Source organism: Somniosus microcephalus, chromosome 3, assembly GCF_052327205.1.
Source record: "Somniosus microcephalus isolate GS21.2 chromosome 3, FLI_Smic_1.0, whole genome shotgun sequence".
In the NCBI taxonomy this organism is placed as follows: domain Eukaryota; kingdom Metazoa; phylum Chordata; class Chondrichthyes; order Squaliformes; family Somniosidae; genus Somniosus; species Somniosus microcephalus.
Window position 1 is genome coordinate 280,875,812 of NC_140989.1, and position 16,679 is coordinate 280,892,490.

The following is a 16,679-nucleotide window of genomic DNA, read 5'->3' on the forward strand; positions in this document are numbered from 1 at the left end:
TTGCCAGCATTCTCATCCAGAAGAGAACAGCTGTCAGTGTGCCAGGGGACAGTGATGTGTGGATCCCGAGTGGTAATTCCACCCAAGTTAAGGGAGAGAGTGCTCAATGAGCTTCACGAAGGTCATCTGGGAGGGATAAAAATGAAAAGCCTTGCTAGGGCTTATGTGTGGTGGCCGGGGATCGATCAACAAATCGAGGACCTAACCAAGAGCTGCTCAGGATGCCAGAAGGTCCAAAATGCACCACCACATGCCCCTCTACACCCATGGGAGTGGCCCTCCTCTCCATGGCAACGGGTGCATATTGATTTTGCTGGTCCATTCATGGACTCAATGTTCTTAATAGCAGTGGATGCGCACTCGAAATGGCCTGAGGTGATAAAAATGTCCTCAACCACTACAGAGAAAACAATTGCAGTCCTACGCACCATATTTGCCAGGAACGGCTTGCCAGAGCAGATTTGCTCTGATAATGGACCACAGTTTGTGTCCGAAGAGTTTCGGAAATTTATGAGAAGGAATGGGGTAAGGCATTACACATCCGCCCCGTATCATCCAGCCACAAATGGATTGGCTGAGAGGTTCGTACAAACCTTTAAAAAGGCGATAAAGGCCATGTGCGATGATGAAATTCCACTACAGCATAAGGTGGACAATTTCCTGTTAGCTTACAGAAATGCGACACATGCAGTTACCAACCAGACCCCGGCCATGATGTTCTTTAACCGAAGGTTGAGATCTCGTCAGGATTTGCTCAGACCAAATGTGCGAAGAAATGTTGAGGATAAACAATTCCAGCACATCAATGAGAAGCCGACAAGGAGCTTCAATGTAGGACAACCAGTCTTGGCCCGTGACTACCGAACAGAGAAATGGCAACCCGGAACGATATTCACACGGCAGGGGCCATTAATGTACACCGTGGATGTCGGGGAGAACAGTGTGAGACGCCACGTCGATCAGATCTTAGCGTCACAGGAACGAGTCAACCCCATGTCTCGCGTACCTGGGCATGAACCCGACAGTACAGAGGCATGCTCAAGGCTTATATACAGGTGTGGTCACTACCTCAAACAGTAGCAGTGGAAACTGATGAACTAACCGACGAAAGGGGGCCAGAATCGCCTCCGCACCAAGAACAAGAACCTCAGGAAAGGCGCTATCCAGAAAGGATCAGGAAGCCGCCCCAAAGACTGAATCTATAAATGGACTATTTCTGTTTAATGTGCATGTTAAAGTGTTAATTGTTATTTGAATATTATGGGTACTGCTAATCTAAAAGGGGAGGAATTGTAGTGTATGTACCTTTAAGAGAGAACTACTTTTACAGCTCCTGTATACTGTAGTACCGGCAGTGACCACACCTGTATATAAGCCTTGAGCATGCCTCTGTACTGCCAGTCTTTAGACTACCCTTCTCCAGTAAACACCTGTTGATTGTTAAGTTACAGCCTCCGTGTAGTTATTGGAAAACATCATACTCTAAGAATCACGGATCCAACAGAAGTGGCAGGTTTCCTTCCGTGAAGGCCATTAATGAAGTAAAGTATATAACGTTCTTGATGAAAACCCTGCTCCAAATACCATGTTTAATCCTTCAATTGGAATACTAAGATTGTCTAAGATGCAGAATTCGCTACTCCTTGACTGACCAAGTGTGGCGCAGGCCTGCAGGGCAGGACTAGACCTTCCTCTGCCTAGTGTCAAACAGTGTTCCATCTTGGGGCCTGCCCAAAAACTAGAAAATCTTGCCAAGTGATGGTGGAGTAGTTCAAATGAATCTGTTTTTTCTCGCCCACAATGCCCTGGAATTCTAACACTCTACTATTAGAGATTCCCATCCACCTTCTGTGGTGCTTACTTATAAAATGTTTTTTTTTTTTAGGAACAAAACAACAACCTTAAATCACAAACAACAGCTGTAAAGCATTTTATAAAGGAACCATAAGTAATAATTTGCAATTTGCCACATTACACCCAGACACACCTAAAGTCCAAACCTTATCTTATCTTGCTGGTTTCCCATTTTCAGATACCTTTCATTGCATACCTATCCAGAATGAACCGTGGACAAAGCTGGGATGAAGATGTGGAATCTGATTCAAATCATGAATTGTCAGCTACAAACACAGGTAATCAAATAAGAGTTGCAAAATACACTGCTGTACCAACAGATCATGTCACAAAGTGATCAAGGGTGTGTTGAGGCCCAAGAGTTCCTTATTTAAACTGCGGCCAAGTGCTCCCCCTGAGGAAGGGAGGTACAAATCACAGGCAAAACCACTCTTACACATTTCCTTATGGTTTGTTTCTGAATAGTTAAGGAGAGAGCTGAGTACGTGTGTTTTTTTGGGGAATTTCTTTACTCAAGATATTTTTGACTTCCATGTTTCAGGCTACTCCCGTAGGTGAGTCCTAAATCTCTTATGTTCCAGAGAGTGTTTTCGCTTACATGAATTCAGAGTGTGCCCAGGGAACGAACAAAGAACAGTTTATTTCAGTTACTGGCTTTATCAAGCACTCTCACATGATCTCCTTTGTTCCTGAAGGAGTAAGTGCCAGGATTTCTACATGAACATAATCTAAAGAATGTGGAAATAAGCTAAAATACTGTAAACAACAAATTATATAGTGGCCTAGAAATTCCCTTGGGTTTGCGCCCATTTAGGGGCGCAAGAGTGGGTTGCGCCTGAAGTTGCGCCGCCGCCGAAATTAGGTGGGCCTTTAAATCGGCGAAAGCCGGTAGCGCTGCGCCGGCACCGATGACGTCATCGGTGTGCGCAGCGCCCCGGTACCGGCCGAAACAACGCCCATCCCCATCTTCAGTAGCGGCCGCCTCTTCCCTGGCGGCCGCTAACAACGTTTTGGAAACCTGGCCGTGCTGCAGCCTTAGTGGCGTTAGTTAAGGCGGAGGTGCGGCCGGCCGCTTTTTCGGTGGCCGCCTGCCCGCACCTCCTTCCCCGGCCTCCTCCCCCCCCCCGCCCCGGGCCATTGCCGGCTGGTTTCCCTGGAGCCCGGCACTTCTCTGTTGTGCCGGGCTCTTTTGCCGGCAATTGGAATGGGGCTCCGGCCGTTGCAGGCACCTCCCCCTTAAGAAAAGGGGGAGGCCTGCAGTATAGCTGCCTGCCGCACCGCTTCGGGTGGCGCAGCGGGACCGGGAGCGCTGAAATTCAGTTTCAGCGCCCCAAGCGGGGCGGGCACACCCTGTCCTAGCGCCCGGCTCCGCTTTGGGGTGCTGAAACTGAATTTGGGGCGGGCACAACTGGCTCCGCGGCAGGCGCAGAATTTCCGGCGCGAAACAGCTGGCGGGCCTAAACCCAATTTCTAGGCCAGTGTCTTTAACATAGTAAAGTGTCCCAAGGCGCTTCACAGAAGCATTATCAAAACAAAATTTGACACTGAGCCATATAAAAGAGTTTTTAGGGCAGATGACCAAAAGCTTGGTCAAAGAGATAGATTTTAAGGTGTCTTATAGGAGGAAAGAGAGGCGGAGAGGTTTAGGGAGGGAATTCCAGAGCTTCGGGCCGAGGTAGCTGAAGGCATGGCCACCAATGCTGGAGCGATTAAAATCGGGGATGTTCAAGAGGCCAGAATTGGAGGAGTGTAGAGCTCTCGAGGGATTGTAGGGCTAGAGGAGATTACAGAGATAAGGAGGGGCAAGGCCATGGAGGGATGTGAAAACAAGGATGTGAATTTTTAAATCGTGGCGTTGCTGAACCGGGAGCCAATGTAGGTCAACGAGCATAGGGGAGATGGGTGAGCAGGGTTTGGTGCGAGTTAGGACATGGGCAGCAGAGTTTTGGATGACCTCAAGTTTGTAGAGGGTAGAACTAGGAAGGGCAGCCAGAAGTGAGTTGGAATAGTTAAATCTAGAGGTAACAAAGGCATGGATGTGGGTTTCAGCAAAAGATAAGCTGAGGCAGGGGCGGAGACGGGCGATGTTACGGAGGTGGAAATGGACAGTCTTGGTGATGGCGTGGATATGAGGTAGGAAGCTGAACACATGGTCAGATATAACACCAAGGTTGCAAACAGACTGGGTCAGCCTCAGACAGTTGCCAGGGAGAGAGATGGAATTGATGATAAGGGAACAAAGTTTGTGATGGGGACTGAAGACAATAGCTTCGGTCTTCCCAATATTTAATTGGAGGAAATTTCTGCTCATCCAGTGCTGGATGTCCGACAAGCAATCTGATAGTATAGAGACAGTGAAAGGTTCGAGAGAGGTGGAGGAGAGATAGAGCTGGGTATCATCAGCATACATGTGAAAACTCACATTTTGTTGTCGGATGATGTCACGGTGGGGCAGCATGTAGATGAGAAATAAGAGGGGACCAAGGATAGATCCTTGGGGGACTCCAGAGGGAGTGGGAAGAGAAACCATTGCAGGTGATTCTATGGCTATAGCTGGAAAGATAGCACTGGAACCAGGCGAGTGCAGTCCCATCCAGCTGGATGATGGTGGAGAGGCGTGGAGCAGAATTGTGTGGTCAACCGTGTCAAAGACTGCAGACAGGTTGAGAAGGACAAGGAGGGATTTTTTACCTTTGTCACAGTCAATTAGGATATCATTTGTGACCTTGGTAAGAGCCGTTTCAGTACACAAAATATAACGGTTATTATATGATATTAGGTCGTAACCATAGTCCCATTGCTAACCAAATGTTTATCCTATTGTTAATTGAATAGTTCTTACTCGTTCTTTCCCAAGACCTTAAAATAATGGTATTCCTTATCCTCCCCAGTCTTTCCTTCCTTCTTCCAATCTACAGCATGTGCCCAAACTATTTTATCTTTCTGGGCCACTTAACTATATACTATGGAGTACTGAGCCATTAAAATGTAAGTCCCGTTAATTTACATCTAATTTAAGCTGCCAATACTAGCAGACTTTGGGTTTTCAGATTTAGGAATTATCCACCAATCAGAAAGCAGCTTTGACTTCAGACCTTTTGCTCCGACATGGGGAGCAAGTGACAAACAAAATACAAGAGCAAAAAGAGACTGAGTCACTCAGGTTTGGCGGACTAATAGTCAGGGCTTGTGGATAGCATGTGGCCTGCAGGCGGTAGTTTGGACACCCTGCATCTACAGGTTTTTAAAACTCAAGCTTTATCTCACCTTTACCCTTGCTCTCTTCAACCCTTGGTGATGTCCTGCACTGAGGATTCGGCCCTTTATCTACAATAAAGAAAGATCAGTACATAGGCACCAGAGGTTATGTTGACGTAAGTACGAGGGAGAAAGGAATAGCAGGATATGTTGATAGGGTGAGATGAGGTAAGGTGGGAGGAGGCTCGTGTGGAGCATAAACACCAGCATAGACCTGATGGGCCAAATGGCCAGTTCCTGTGCTGTAAAATTCGATGTATTTTTTACGTTGGAGCTATGTTATTTAGTTGATCTGTAGTGTGCACATGGATGGAAGGAGTAACATTAAACCCAACAGTTGTGTTTCCAGGTCCGAAAGGGGTGATAAATGACTGGAGAAAGTTTAAGCTGGAGAGCAAGGACCATGAAACTACTCCTTCAAACAAAAGGCAACTCCTTAGACAACTGTCATCACCATACCAATCTCTCAGTCAGGAGGACAAAGAAACACGTGAGAAATTCAGTCGTAAGGTAAGCCAAAACAAGCAAGACAATAAGTACAGCAATATATGTAGTATTCAAAACAAAATGGATGAACTGGAGGCAATAATTTATGGAGAGGATCCAGATATAGTAGGGATGACTGAAACATGGTTACGTAGAGAAGACAATTGGCAAATACATTTTGCAGGATATAACACATTTAGGAAGGAAAGGGAAGGAAGATGGGGAGGTGGAGTAGCTGTACTAGTTAAAGATAATGGCCTAGAAATTGAGTTTTGGCGCAGCCAGGGCTTTAGCGCCGGAAGATAGTGCCGGAGCTAAGTCGCGCTGGTCGGGCCCAAAATTCAATAGTTCTGCGCCCAAACGGCTGCCGGCGCTGCTGAGAGCTGTTTGTGCCTGAAAACTGGCGCTACGCGCTGAATTTCGGCGCTATTCTGGCGCTGCGGCGCCCGCTGCGGTGCGGCAGGTTCGGGAAGTGCAGGCCTCCTCCTTCCCTTAAGGAGGAGCTGCCTGCACCCGGCCGCGGCCCGCGAAAATCGTTTTAAAAATGAGCCCGGCACCTCGGACAAGTGCCGGGCTTGCTTCTGTTCCGGGGTGGGGGGGGGGGGGGAAGTCCGGCGAGTGAGCTGCGGCCAGGCGGGCGGCGGGAAAGCAGCCGGCCGCCGCGGGGCCTTTAATGCGCCGGCGCAAACTTGTGCAAGGCACCTCTGCCAGAACGTTGCTTGCGGCTGCCACAGGCGAGGCGGCCGCAAGTCAATTTCCCAGTTCGGGCGGGTTACTATGGCAACCGGGACGCTGCGCACACCGATGACGTCATCGGTGCCGGCGCAGCGCTACCGGTCTACCGCGGCGGAAGGGCCCCAGGCAATTTAGGCGCCGGCGCCAATTGCAGCGCTAGGCCCTCTAGCGCCGCAAAATCGGCGCTAAGGGCACTGAATTTCTAGGCCATTATAATGGAAGTTGAAAAAAGGATATACAGGTACCTAGCATTAAGATATATACATAATCAATATGGATTGAGTTAAGAGATAAGAAGGGATCCATCACACTAACAGTATAGATCACCAAATAGTGGAAGGGGATTGGAGGAAGAAATATATAGACAAATCTATGAGGTGAGTAGCAGGCATAGAATAATAATCATGGGAGATTTCAACTATCCCCAAATAATCTGGCAGGAAGAAGTAGCGAAGGGAGAAAAGGGACTGGAGTTTTTACAGTTTTCCTGAAGGACATAACTGCCAGGCTGGGCCTGTGACAGGTGGTGAGTGAACCAACAAGAGGGAATAACCTACTTGGCCTCATCCTCCCCAATCTACCTGTCGCAGATGCATCTGTCCATGACAGTATAGGTAGCAGTGACCACCGCACAGTCATTGTGGAGATGATGTCCCGTCTTCACACTGAGAACACCCTCATGTTGTGTGGCATAGATTAAGAACAGACCTAGCAGCTCAAAACTGGGCATCCATGAGGCGCTGTGGGCCATCAGCAGCAGCAGAATTGTATTCCACCACAATTTGTAATCTCATGGCCCGGCATATCCCTCACTCTACCATTACCACCAAGCCAGGGGACCAACCCTGGTTCAACAACGAGTGTAGAAGAGCATGCCAGGAGCAGCACCAGGCGTAACTAAAAATGAGGTGCCAACCTGGGGAAGCTGAAACACAGGACTACATGCATGCTAAAAAGCAGAAGCTCCATGATATAGCAGGGCTAAGCAATCCCACAATCAACGGATCAGGTCAAAGCTCTGCAGTCCTGCCACATCCAGTCATGAATGGTGGTGGACCATTAAACAACTAACGGGAGGAGGAGGCTCCAAGAATATCCCCATCCTCAATGATGGTGGAGCCCACCACGTGAGTGCAAATGATAAGGCTGAAGCATTTGCAACCAACTTCAGCCAGAAGTGCCGAGTGGATGATCCATATCAGCCTACTCCCGAGGTCCCCACCATCACAGAAGCCGTTCTTCAGCCAATTCGGTGCTGGGGTGCTGGAACTCTCCGTGGAGCATGTACCACTGGCTGAGCATCCTCCTTTAGCTGGATCTTATAAGTGAATGGTAGAACTCCAAATCCTTTGAACACATCCTGGAAATTACTCACTACAGAATCCACTGAGTCACCTGGTCTGCTTATGGCACAGTTTATACGGTAGACTCTCTTGACCAGTTCTAAGTCCTCACAAGCTTTGTCACCTAGTAGTGAATCAAGTCCTTCAGCCACAACAGAAAACATGAGATGATGCACTTTGCCTTTGACTGTCACTTTAAGTCTGCATACACCTAAGCTATTTTTTTTCTGTCCATTACAGTTCTTCAGTAGTACTGACTTTTTCTGTATTTTGGGCTTTTTCATATTTTTAATGTCACTCATACTGATTAAGTTTGCTTTTGCCCCAGTATCTAGTTTCAATGTAACTAATGCTCCATTTACCTGCAGTGGCATTATCCATTTGTCCTCTTTTACTGCATTAACTTTATATTCAGCATTGTCCATTCCTGAGGGCTTCACATTTTCTGTATCCTTTTCTATATTGTCACATGACACCATTCCTACAAAAAATGTCTCACTTAAATCAGTGTCCTCAATCACATTGACTTGTTGCCCTTTCTTTGTTTTTACTTTTGAAAAGCATTGTTTGGCAAAGTGATTCTTTCCATTACATTTTGTGCACATTTTCCCAAACGCTGGGCATTTTCTTGACTGGTGCTGGTACCCACAGCGTTTACAATTAAAAATTCCATCCTCCGATTGCTTTGCATTTCTGTTCTGCCCATGTTTCTTCCCCTCGTAGGACACAGCACCGACAGCAGCACAGTCACTCATTACAGTCGCATCATTATTAATTTCACTGAAAGTCTTTGCGTGCTGCTGAGCTAGTTCACTGGCATGGCATATTTTCACAGCATCCTCCAATGTTAGTTTGGTTTCTCTCAACAAACGTTCCCTGACTTTTTTATCATGAATACCAAACACAATCTGGTCACGAATCATGGATGATTTCAGTTCAGAGAAATTACATGTCTGTGCTTTCAGTTTCAGATCGGTCACAAAGCTATCAAAAGTCTCATTTTGCTGCTGTGTCCGTGAATGGAACACGTACCTCTCATAAGTCTCGTTCTTTTTGGGAGAACAATGTGTATCAAACTTCTTTAGCATATTGTCCATTTTTTCTCTGTCCTCCTCTTGATCAAATACAAACGTATTAAATACCTCTATCACCTGCGGGCCTGCAATCGTGAGCAGTAACGCTATTTTCCTTGCGTCTGGCTTCGTACTGAACCCGTGGCGGCAATGTAGAGTTCGAATTGTTGTTTGAAAGTCCACCAATTGCAGTCGACATTCCCCGTGAGTTTCAAACCCTCCGGTGGCTTCAAATTCTCCATGTCGCGTTTCACAATATTCAGCAGATATTACCAATCCTGGTACCATGTTATGTTCATAAATAAATAGACGTTTTCATTATGAACAGCTAGCTTGTGCTAGTCATTTATTCAGCCATGTGGACTAGTCTACAGCATCCATCTTGACTACTGCCTTGTGGGTAGCCCACTACTAAACATACAGCTCCACCTAGTGTACCATTCTAGAATGACATGTTACTGATCCTTACACAGTGTAGGTTTACCAGAATGATACCTGGACTTCAAGGCTTAAGTTTTGAGGAGAGATTACACAAATTAGGTTTGTATTCTCTAGAATTTAAAAGGTTAAGGGGTGATCTGATCAAAATTTTCAAGATATTAAGGGGAACAGATAGGGTAGATAGAGATAAACTATTTCCGCTGTTTGGGGATTCTAGAACGAGGGGGCATCATCTAAAAATTAGAGCCAGACCGTTCAGGAGTGAAATTAGGAAACACTTCTACACACAAAGGGTGGTAGAAGTTTGGCAACTCTCTTCCGCAAACAGCAATTGATGTTAGATCAATTGTTAATTTTAAATCTGAGATTGATAGCTTTTTGTTAACCAAAGGCTTTAAGGGATATGGGCCAAAGGCAGGTATATGGAGTTACGTCGCAGATCAGCCATGATCTCATTGAATGGCGGAACTGGCTCGAGGGGCTGAATGGCCTACTCCTGTTCCTATGTTCCTATAAATGCTGCCTTGATGTCAAGGGCAGTCACTCTCACCTCACCTCTGGAATTCAGCTCTTTTGTCTCTGTTTGGACCAAGGTTGTGATGAGGTCTGGAGAGGTAATGGTCCTGGCAGAACCCAAACTGGGCATTGGTGTGCAGGTTATTGGTGAGTCTCAGTCTCTGTCTCGGAGACTCTGTCTTCGACGCAAGTGCCCTCAACTCCATCCCGCAGCATGCTACCCGCCACCACCTCAGCACAACCCCAGCCCGGCATGAGGTGGAAAAGGCCATCCGACAACTGAAGAACAACAAGGCCTCAGGAGCAGATGGAATCCCTGCCGAGGTGCTAAAACATGGTGGAGAAGCACAATTGACACGAATACGTGAACTCATTTCTCTTATTTGGAAGGAGGAGAGCATGCCAGGGGATCTCAGAGATGCCGTAATCGTGACCATCTTCAAGAAAGGTGACAAGTCCGAATGCAGTAATTACAGAGGAGTCTCCCTGCTGTCTGTCACAGGGAAAGTCATCACAAGAATCCTCCTCAATCGCCTTCTCCCAGTGGCTGAAGAGCTCCTCCCAGAGTCGCAATGCGGATTCCGCCCACTAAGGCACACATTGGACATGATCTTCACCGTGCGTCAACTACAAGAGAAATGCAGGGAAAAGCACCAACCGCTGTACATGGCCTTCTTTGACCTCACAAAGGCCTTCGACACCGTCAACCATGAGGGATTATGGTGTGTCCTCCTCAAATTCGGCTGCTCTCAAAAGTTTGTCACCATCCTCTGCCTGTTTCACGACGACATGCAAGCCGTGATCCTGACCAATGGATCCACCACAGACCCAATTGACGTACGGACCGGGGTCAAGCAAGGCTGTGTCATCACACCAACCCTCTTCTCGATCTTCCTGGCTGCAATGCTCCATCTTACCCTCAGTAAGCTCCCCGCAGAAGTGGAGCTAATCTACAGCACAAACGGGAAACTGTTCAACCTCCATCACCTCCAGTCCAGATCCAAGGTCATCCCATCCTCTGTCATTGAATTACAGTATGCAGACGACGCTTGTGTCTGCACACACTCTGAGATCGAACTCCAAACCATCGTCAACACCTTCACCGAAGCGTACGAGATTATGGGCTTTACACTAAACATCCGTAAGACAAAAGTCCTCTACCAACCTGCCCCCACCACACAGTACTGCTGCCCGATTATCAAAATCCATGACGAGGCCTTGGACAACGTGGACCACTTTCCATACCTCGGAAGCCTACTGTCAACAAGGGCAGACGACGATGACAAAGCCCAACACTGCCTTCAGTCTGCCAGTGCAGCCTTCGGTCACCTGAGGAAGAGAGTGTTTGAAGACCAGGACCTCAAACCCAGCACCAAGCTCATGGTCTACAGAGCAGTAGTGATACCCGCCCTCCTGTATGCTTCAGAGACATGGACCATGTACAGCAGGCACCTCAAAGCACTGGAGAGGTACCACCAACGCTGCCTCCGCAAGATCCTGCAAATCCATTGGCAGGATAGGCGCACCAACGTCAGTGTCTTCGCTCAGGCCAACATCCCCAGCATCGAAGCTTTGACCACGAACGCACAAAGTGGAGGAGACGCATCCGGGAAGGTGCTGAACACCTCGAGTCTCTTTTCCGGGAGCAAGCGGAAGCCAAGCACAAACAGCGGAAGGAGCACACGTCAACCCAAGCACCCCACCCACCCGCCCCTTCAACCACCGTCTGCCCCACCTGTGACAGAGACTGTAGGTCCTGCATTGGACTCATCAGTCACCTGAGAACTCATTTTTAGTGTGGAAGCAAGTCATCCTCGGTTCCGAGAGACTGCCTAAGAAGAAGATTGGTGAGTAAGTGTCGCTTGATAGCACTGTCGATAATACCTTCCATCACTTTGCTAATGATTGAGAGTAGGCTGATGGGGCAGTAATTGGCCGGATTGGATTTGTCGTGCTTCTTGTGGACAGGACATACCTGGGCAGTTTACCACATTGTCAGATAGATGCCAGTGTTGTAGCTGTACTGGAACAGCTTGGCTAGAGGCACGGCTAGTTCTGGAGCACAAGTCTTCAGTACGAGATTTTGTCGGGGCCCATAGCCTTTGCTGTATCCAGTGTGCACAGCCATTTCTTGATATCACGTGGAGTGAATCGAATTGGCTGAAGACTGGCTTCTGTGATGGTGGGGACCTCAAGAGCATACTGATATGGATCATCCACTCGGTACCTCTGCCTGAAGATGGTTGTAAACGTTTCAGCCTTGTCTTTTGCACTCGAGTGCTGGGCTCCACCATCATTAAGGATGGGGATATTCATGGAGCCTTCTCCGCCAGTTAGTTGTTTAATGGTCCACCACCGTTCACGACTGGATGTGGCAGGACTGCAGAACTTTGATCTGATCCATTGATTGTGGGATCGCTTACTCCTGTCTATTAATTGTTGCTTCCACTTTTTAACATGCATGTAGTCCTGTGTTGCAGCTTCCCCAGGTTGGCACCTCATTTTTAGGTACGCCTGGTGTTGCTCCTGACATGCTCTTCTGCACTTCTTATTGAACCAGGGTTGGTCCCCTGGCTTGATAGCAGTGGTAGAGTGAGGGATATGCCGAGCCATGAGGTTGCAGATTGTGGTGGAATACAATTCTGCTGCTGCCGACGGCCCACAGCGCCTCATGGATGCCCAGTTTTGAGTTGCTAGACCTGTTCTGAATCTATCCCATTTAGCACGGTGGTAGTGCCACACAACATGATGGAGGGTGTCCTCAGTGTAAAGGCAGGACTTCGTCTCCACAGGACTGTGCAGTGGTCACTGCTACCAATACTGTCATAGACAGATGCATCTGCGACAGGTAGATTGGTGAGGACGAGTTTCTCTCACCACCTGCCACAGGCCCAGTCTGGCAGCTGTATCCTTCAGGACTCAGCCAGCTCAGTCAGTAGTGGTGCTACCGAGCCACTCTTGGTGATGGACATTGAAGTCCCCCACCCAGAGTACCTTCTGTGCCCTTGCTACCTCAGTGCTTCTTCCAAGTGGTGTTCAACATGGAAAAGTACTGATTCATCAGCTGAGGGAGGGCGGTAGGTGGTAATCAGTAGGAGGTTTCCTTGCCCATGCTTGACCTGAAGCCATGAGACTTCATGGGGTCTGGAGTCAATGTTGAGGACTCCCGGGGCCACTCCCTCCCGTATACCACTGTGCCGCCCCGTCCTGTAGGTATGTCCTGTCCCAGGGATGGTGATGGAGGAGCCTGGGACATTGGCTGAAAGGTATGATTCTGTGAGTGTGACTATGTCAGGCTGTTGCTTGACTAGTCTGTGGGGCAGCTCACACTAGATCTCAGTAAGGAGGAGTTTGCAGGCTCAACTGGTCTGGGTGTGCCCTTGTTGGGTCCGAAGCCAGTGCCTTGGTCAGGTGGTCAGATGCCGGCTGGGCCCTCCGGTTTTATTCTTATTATTGTTCCTCGTAGCGGATTGTTACAACTGAGTGGCTTGCTAGGCCATTTAGGAGGGCAGATAAGAGTCAACCAAATTGCTGTGGGTCTGTAGTCACATATAGGTCAGACCAGGTAAGGGCAGCAGACTTCCTTCCCTAAATGACATTCGTGAACCAGATGGGTTTTTACGACAATCCGATAGTTTCATGATCACCATTACTGATACTAGCTTTTTATTCCAAATTTTAAATTCCCCAGCTGCCATGGTGAAATTTGAACTCACATCTCTGGATCATTAGTCCAGGCCTCTGGATTATTAGCCCAGTAACATAACCACTCTGCTACCGTTCCCGTGTAATGTTATGTAATTCTATGTGATAACAGTTTTATTTTTCAGTTACGATTTAATGGCAAGGGATTAGCCAATAAAATTGTACCAGTGCAGTAAAGCTAGACAAACAAGAGTCATTCACCTGGAGTGAAACTCATTCATTTTACACCAAAAATGTAACTTCATTTGCTGCATCTCCCTCTTAAAGATAAATACTGTACAGGCCTGGAGCTTCCGCTTGGTTGCACTGGGTTTTTTTCGGTGCAATTCACCTGAAATCGGCGTAAAGATCGCAGAATTTTAAGCGCAAATTGCATTCAGCGCAACTCAAGTTTTGCGATCTTTTGCGCTAGTTTAAAAATCACCACGCTAGACGCAGGCCCCACCCACAAAACTGGCCACGGCTCCAGGATGAATTAATCACCATCAGGAATTTCCGCTAATTGCACTCATTTGCGGGCCTTTGAGGAGGTTCTAAAAAAAATAAGCTGGTTCTTTTGGGCGCAAGGACACTAATAGGCATGTTTTAAAAGAGCTTGAATATAATTTTTTTTAATTTACTAAGAAACTGACTACTGTACCCCAATATAGCTAGCAAATGGTTCTGTATAGTTTTAAAAAGTCATTTTCAGTTATTTAAAATCGGGTTACTCGCGAGTGGTGGATTAGACACTCTGATTTAAAATGCTTATTTTTGTGATAAACCCATTTTCAGCTGTAATAATCAAACTACGCCGCGTTGCCACTCTTAAATATATCAAGGAATATTTTTTAAAGCAAAATATTTTTGAAAACTATGTTTTATAACGTTGCCCGATTGCACTGGTTCATGGCAAAATTTGCGTTTGGCAACATGCAAATGAGTTTGAGCGTAAATAGGAGAAAAAAAACTCTTTTCAAAATGGGTGCAATTTTCGCCCGTTTCGCCCAAAACAGAAACTCTACCCCCGTGTTTCAATAGGTTTGTGACCCATCTCACTCTTTATAAATCCTGGTCCTAATATTTCTCTAGTGTTGACACACTGACTAAAGCTTTTTACACCCATCAGCATGTGAACTGCTCATTGACCGGGGTAGTATTCGGAGTAGCCTAGGCTATCAAAGTACATGTTGGGTTGCCAAATGTCAAACGTTTGAGTGGACTAGCCAGTTGAAAATGTTACCATTTGGAGTTCCCGTCATTGTGAAATCTGGTCTCGCAGGGTTCAAGTAAATTGAAACAGACCGCATTTGTACAACTCAGTTTCTCAAGTTCTCACTCCAGCTCCCAACAGTTATCCATTCACACTTTGTCATTCAAAGGTCAGCAACCTTATAGTTATTAACAAACATCACCAAGCATGCTCTTGATAATGAAATTGTGATACATATGTTCATCAATTTACTTCTGCCTCTTTGGCCTGAGTCAGAACGATAACATTGGCAAAGAATAGGCCTCAATTCTGAACACTGGGAAACCTTTGAAAATTAAAGCTCTTTCAATTGTAATGCCCGAATTTCCCTTTTACACTGGCATTACACATCACGGCACTACACTGATTTGCATCAATGCAAAAACTAGTTCAATTTTGTAAACAGTTACAGTATTAGCAGTAGAAAAAATATTGTATTATGACTCAGCCAATAACTAACTAGCAAGAAATAATCGTCATGCCCATGTCTGATAGAAAAGGTGCAACTTTTGCTTTTGTAAGTGTGATTGACATAGTGGTGCTGCTCAATGATGTGTTGTATTACTATATAACTTTTCATCTTTGGACATCGTGTAAATGGAAAATGCAGGAAATAATGTGCAACACACTCTTTAATTGGGCAAGTCAAACTTAGAACAGTTAGATAGATTATTTTCCCACCATTAGTTTTTGAAGGACAGCAATGCTTTAGGCAATTCAGAATAAATGAATCATGTCAGTGCATGTGCTTAGCCTTCCCACGATAGATTAACTTTCTAATTGAAAACCCTTAAAATTGTTTTCTTTTAAAAAATCCCAAAATACAGATGAGTGTGCAGGAATATGAAATGATCCAGGACAAGGAAGATGAGACCTGCCTTCGTAGGTACTGCAAGCATTGCATGCTGGAGATGCATCAGCAGCTGAGCTTTGGGCCTCAGTTTGGCGTGGTCTATGATCTAGAGAACGGAGAGCAATTTTTGGAAGTGATCGAAAAGGAATTGAAAAAAACCACGGTGATGGTGCTCGTTTACGAGGATGGAGTGAAGGGCTGCGACTCTCTGATTAATTGCTTAACATGTCTTGCTTTGGAGTACCCCTTAGTCAAGTTCTGTAAAATAAAGGCCTCCAACACTGGGGCTGGTGACCGCTTCTCTGACCATGTTCTCCCAGCAATACTGGTATACAAGGCGGGCGAGCTGATCGGCAACTTCATACACATCACCGAGCAGCTGGGAGAAGAATTCTTTGCGGTGGATGTTGAATCCTTTTTAAACGAATATGGCCTCTTGCCAGAAAAAGTGTTTGCCGCAAGTGAAAACACCAGTGACGGTAGTGATGTAGATATTGAATAAATACCGTGACAGTGGAGCCCAACTCAGATCAGGCCCAGTTTCATAGAGGAAAAAATTAATCTTAAGCACGCTTTGATCTCAAGTGATGGTATTCCAGGAGTTTCAATATAGTGTAATGAGGACAATAAAACAACCATTTGCATACTACCAATTTTCTGCCTTCTGTATCTCACTTGTAGACTTCTATATCTGGATTTGAAAACACATGCAGTGCTAGTGGTGCTAACTGGTATTGCACGGACTTTCCCTTTTCCAATACCCATTCAGTCACCAATATCCGAAAAAAGAGATTATTGTCAATTGCACATCGAGTCTTAAATATTGTTACTCCACTAAACATTCACAGCATGCTGGTGAGAAGATACTGTAGTTTTGCTGATATTAAGATGTGTAATGGCAGTGAAGACTTTTCCCAGCCCGTCATGAGCACGGATACATAGCAAGGTAGATGATCGTAAGTAAACCTGGACTCATCTTTTAGCCCCACTTGAACTGTAGATTTCAAACCCATGTCATTGTGGGAGCTTTCATTGTAAAATCAAGTATAATGATTAAAAAATAATCCAGAAAGACCTGTAAAATCTAGTGCATAAAGTGCATCTATATCCTGGTAGTTATGACTCCTGAGGCCGTGATTATGTCTGGTGCAACAGTCCCCCTGTGGATTCTATTCATAAACCAG

At 46.3% G+C, this 16,679-nt stretch overlaps 1 protein-coding gene across 1 annotated transcript; it reads left to right on the forward strand.

The window, feature by feature from the left end:
* The first annotated feature begins 2,009 nt into the window (after positions 1-2,009).
* Positions 2,010-16,287, forward strand: LOC147122002 (phosducin-like). Its single transcript, XM_085982633.1, has 3 exons — positions 2,010-2,132; positions 5,462-5,622; positions 15,470-16,287. Exons 1-3 carry the CDS (start codon positions 2,060-2,062, stop codon positions 15,995-15,997), a joined length of 762 nt encoding a protein of 253 aa, XP_085838759.1. The 5' UTR covers positions 2,010-2,059; the 3' UTR covers positions 15,998-16,287.
* Positions 16,288-16,679: the final 392 nt, after the last annotated feature.

Bases quoted from the DNA above. Each gene is read 5' to 3' on its own strand.
- LOC147122002 (XM_085982633.1), top strand. From the start codon at position 2,060: ATGAACCGTGGACAAAGCTGGGATGAAGATGTGGAATCTGATTCAAAT. The intron at 2,133-5,461 runs GTAATCAAATAA...TTGTGTTTCCAG, and splicing joins ATTGTCAGCTACAAACACAG to GTCCGAAAGGGGTGATAAAT. The intron at 5,623-15,469 runs GTAAGCCAAAAC...CCCAAAATACAG, and splicing joins GTGAGAAATTCAGTCGTAAG to ATGAGTGTGCAGGAATATGA.